Genomic DNA, 4548 nt, shown 5'->3' on the forward strand with positions numbered 1-4548 from the left:
CACGTGGAGCTCCACCCTCCTCCCCACCCTGGGAGGGAGGCAGGTCTGCCAGAGGCCAGAGGTGAACGGATGGCAGGGTGAACTCCCCTCCCCTCCCCGATAATCATAACAGCAGCTATAAATGCCATTTATTAAGTGCTTGCTGTGTTCCAGGCACATGTCAAGCCTGTTACAAACACTATCTCGTTTCACCATCACAACCACAGCAGGAAGCGAGGCCTACTAGAATTCCCATCACAGTGAGAAGCAGGGCTCAGAAGTCACCCGGCTCCCTAGTGAAATAGCCGAGACTCTGGAGACCAAAGCCGCACTTAGTCTTGTCCCCTTCGTTCCCCCATCCCCCCCCTTCTTTTGGTGTTTTGAGACACAGGATCCCACTGTGTAATTCAGGCTGGCCCTGAACTCACCATATACCCCAAATTGGCCTCAAACTCTAGATGATCCTCCTGCCTCAGCCTCCTGAGTGCTGGGATTACTGGCGGGCACCACCACACCTGGTTCCTTCCTTTATTGATCCAAAGTCCCAGTGAAGCTTCCTCCTTGGCAGGACGGCCCTTCTAGACTCCTGATGGCTTGAGGGTAGGGTATGGGGTGCTTCTTTCCTGGGGGGTATGTTGGGGGTACACTGCCACCCAGGAGCCTAGAGAAATGGGACTTGCTCCCAAGTAGGAAAGAGAGTCCCTTTTACCCTGGAAAGGTGGTGGATGGAGAGAGGACGGGGTGCTGTCAGCTCCACTGGCCACGGCTGGGGAGCAATTACACTCCTTCTGCTACTTAACTTTACAACTGGCTGTTTTAATGCTGTGACTGGAGTTGGGCTGTCCAATTAATCTGCCTTTGGAGGCTTTCCGAGATGGCTGGTAGATCTTATCTGGGCTCTGTGGAAAGAGAAGTGTGCAACTTTCGGTGGAGAGAACAGCTGCCCCGGGGCCTGTGGCCTCAGAGAAGGCCCGGGGCAGGCATCTGGGGCCAGGCCACCCGTGGGCAGTACCGCCCCATGTCTGAGCACCAGAGAAAGGGCACCGGAGGGCAGCAGCAGCAGCAGGTGCGTATCCTGGGGCCGTCCAGCACCTCACTGCTCCCCGGCCTTGGCTTTGGCCCACCCTGTGTTGTCCGCCACCCCAACACGCCTCTGTGTGTGTTTGGGGAGTGAGGGAGCTCACTGAACCAGAGGGAAGGACTGCTTCTGGGTGCCTCGAAGGCATCTATTAAGGTGACACCTTCTTTGACCCCAGGTTGGCTTCTCACTGGTTCTGTTTGCTGGGCACGATGGAGTGGGCTTTTCAGCCTGGGGCACCTCAGCCCCTCCTTTGCAGGGCCTGGGAACAAGTTCAGGCAGTAAGAGGGAAGCTGGATTTGGGAGCCTTTTGCCTGGAACTGGAGGCCCCTCCCTGGCCCCCAAGGCCATACCTGGCTGGATTCCTGAATGATTAGCCCACCCTTGTCCTCAGCCATCCTGACCCCTGTGCCTGGTGTGCCAAGGGGTACAGTGGCCAGGAGTCACCACTGGGCCCTGCTGTTCCCCAGCCTTTACATTGGGAACTGACCCCTGGCCAGGCTGGACCGCAGCGCCTGGGCAATGTCCACACTGCTTTCTGTCCCCTCCTTCATCTGGCATCTATCACACTGCCTCAGACCATTTGTCAGACCCCTGAAGGGTCTGCCTGGGTCACGATTGTATCTGAGATGTGTGTTGGATGCAGGAGAATTCAGCTTCTGCTATTTTCCCTCTCCCCCTCCTCCTTCCCAAAGCGGGGGCTGGCTCAAGGGCACATCCTCTCCCAAGGTGAGCAGGCCTCTGCCTGAGGTTGCAGGTGCAGGGTGGGGGCTGTGAGGCACCTGGCTGCCTCCGAAACTGGGCCAGGAGAGAATCTGCAGGGAAGACCACTCCAGACTCGGTCCTTCCCAGCAGGAATTTCTTCCAGTTTCACCCCCGGAGCACAGGAAGGCCTGCACGTTATCAGAACACTGCAGAGCGGGAGCAACAGAGCTGGCCAGGGACACAGAATCCAGTGCCTCTGCCCTAGCTCAGTGGAAAACAAGTTGGATGGGAGAGAAGGTATACGTGACTCCTGTCAACCCTGGTGAGGTCAGGAGACAAACACATTTTGCAGCTGTTGCATTTGTGTCTTTGTTTTATTTTGTCTGGGTACTGGGGATTGAACCCAAGGCATCATGCCTGCTAAATTAGTGCTCTGCCTCTGAGCTACACCCTTGTTCTGGAAATCACACCTGAACACCGGGAAAAATCAACGGCTGGGCAGGTGTGACCTGCTGGTGGCCAACTCTGCAGACTCTGGACGTCCGCTTCCACTCACAAATGGATCAAGTCGCAGGGCGTGGTGGTGCATGGCCTGTAATTGGAAAGCTGAGGCAGGAGGATCGCCGAGAGTTCAAGGACAGCCTGAACCACATAGTGAGACCCTGTCTCCGAAACAAACACAAACAAATAAAAACCTAATAAAAATATGAGCTGAGCAGGGCCCAAGGCTCACATAGAAAAAAGTACACAGTGTTTCTGACTCCTGACTTCGGTGGAGCTGCAGTCCTGTGAAAGGGAGGGGTATCCCCGGTAGGGGGGCAGCCTGACTCCAGCCCAATATGCTAGCCTGAGCCTTTGTCCCACGGGTGTGGGAGGGGCCGGTGATGAAGGCTGTCCTTGATTTAGCCGTTGGAAGTAGGCAGACGTAACTCCACCCCCTTTTTCTCTTCTAACTCTTGGTCCTAGAGAAAACCTATTCGGACCTGGCTTCTTGTCTAGCAGAGGTGCAGATGCCCCAGATCCTGGGCTTGGCAGGAGGGCTGGGGCTGCCCTGTGCCAGACTCACACCATCGGAGGCACAGACAGCACATCTGGAGAATGATGCTGCCCCCAGGCTCCAAAGCCATTGCCGAAGCCACCGGTGGGCAGGGCGCTTGCCTTGGGCAGATCCCAGAGGGATAGATAGGATGGGGAACAGGGAGGAAGGGAGGGGGCTCTCCCGGGGAAGTCTCCTTCCTGCCCCCCAGAGTTCTGTTTCAGAAGCTTCTTGTACTTGGAGCGCTTGTTCTGAAACCAGATCTTTACCTTTGGGGAGAAGAGGGGACAGAATGAAAGATCAGGAATATGCACGGAAGAGCAAGGGACCCAGCTCTAGGCAGCAAGTTCCAGGATAGGAGCAGAGGTTGGGAACACTTGCTGCGGTTCTCCATTGCCCAGGAGGTCCCCGGAGCCAGAAGGCACTTCCTGTTGTTGTCTGGGGTGCCCTTCTCTACTACAACCCCCCAGGCAACCCGCTTCTAATAAGGTCCTCTGACCTGGTGGGCTCGCCAGGGACAGGGCCAGGGGACTCATGGCCACTCACACCTTGGGGAGAGTTCCCAGAGTGTAGGCAGGGAAGGGGAGGGAGGACGAAGGGACTGGCCTCACCTGGGTCTGGGTGAGGCCAAGCTGTGCAGCCAGCTGGGCCCTCTCAGGCAGTGCCAGGTACTGCGTGTGTTGGAAACTGGTTCAGCCGCTGCAGCTGCAGGCTTGAGAAGATGGTCCTGGGCTTTCGAAGCTTCTTGGTTGGGACCCAGGGGTGTCTGTCCGAAAGCTCTGGGGACAGCAGCAGCTTCTTCAATTCTGAGGGCAGCATAAGGAGGTGTGTGTCTAGGGTTGGGCAGACGTGTTCACAGCCTCGTCTGCACCTGGTCTATGAGCCAGGAAAAATGAGCAAAAAGCACCTTTCTCTACCTTTTCAACCTCCACGTTCAGGGTGCACCCAGTGACACAAGGCAGTTCTTGTCCTGGGGGAGCTCCCAGTTCAGGGCTCTGAGTGCAGAAAGTGCCAAGGGTCAAGAGCGAGGGTACCCACTGGTACCGCTCCAGTGTAGTGGCTCAGGTTGGAGCTAGGTGGGGGGAAACTCTGGGCATTCACAGGGCAGGGACCTGGAAAGCCATGTTCAGGAGCCAGAGTGCGCCCAGGCATCAGAGGGTGAGAACTGACCCCGGAATTTTCTCCCCCTTCTTCCCCACCAGATGCCTCGGAGGAGATATTTCATGGCCCCAGAAGCCAGAGCAGTGCGGGGCCGTCCTGTCCTGTCCCGCACTTGCCCACCCGGCACAGCGGGATCCCCGCGTTAGGCAGGGTGACTGGGGCTGGAAGAGCAGATCGCAGGGCCACACGGGCGGGCAGGCAGAGATCTGGCCCCCTCCTTCCAGCCTCACTCTCCAGGACTCCCCGCAACGGGCGTGGGGACCTAAAATGGGCTCAGAAAGTGAGGGCGAGGGGCCCCAACCTGAGCCGCTCCATTTGGACACGGAGCGCGTCCCAAGCGGGAAGGGAGTCGGGTGGAAGAAGCGGCCGGAATACCCGCGGGCGCGGGTTGGACCGCAGACCCCCGGCAGAAAGAAGGGACGGCCAGAGCCCATCTCCAGTGGGGCTCACGCCGCACTCACGTCAGGTCCGGCCTTGGGCCGGCCGCAGTCACCCATCGTCTTCGCCTCCCCCTCATCCCTCGCTCCTGGCCTTGGGCGCCGAGGGTTTCTCAGATCCTCTCCCCGCCCCTCGACCCCTGCCTCGGCCG

At 58.2% G+C, this 4548-nt stretch overlaps 1 protein-coding gene across 1 annotated transcript in view; it reads right to left on the reverse strand.

Moving 5' to 3' along the window:
* Window positions 1-2824: 2824 nt before the first annotated feature.
* Window positions 2825-4548, reverse strand: part of Dlx4 (distal-less homeobox 4) — a 4341-nt gene continuing 2617 nt past the window's right edge. The window contains 3 exon segments of the mRNA XM_010620141.1: window positions 2825-3067; window positions 3410-3485; window positions 3487-3604. Coding sequence (XP_010618443.1) covers window positions 2825-3067; window positions 3410-3485; window positions 3487-3604 — 437 coding nt within the window.

This window comes from Fukomys damarensis, unplaced genomic scaffold (assembly GCF_012274545.1).
Source record: "Fukomys damarensis isolate Sample0158 unplaced genomic scaffold, DMR_v1.0_HiC HiC_scaffold_13, whole genome shotgun sequence".
NCBI lineage: Eukaryota > Metazoa > Chordata > Mammalia > Rodentia > Bathyergidae > Fukomys > Fukomys damarensis.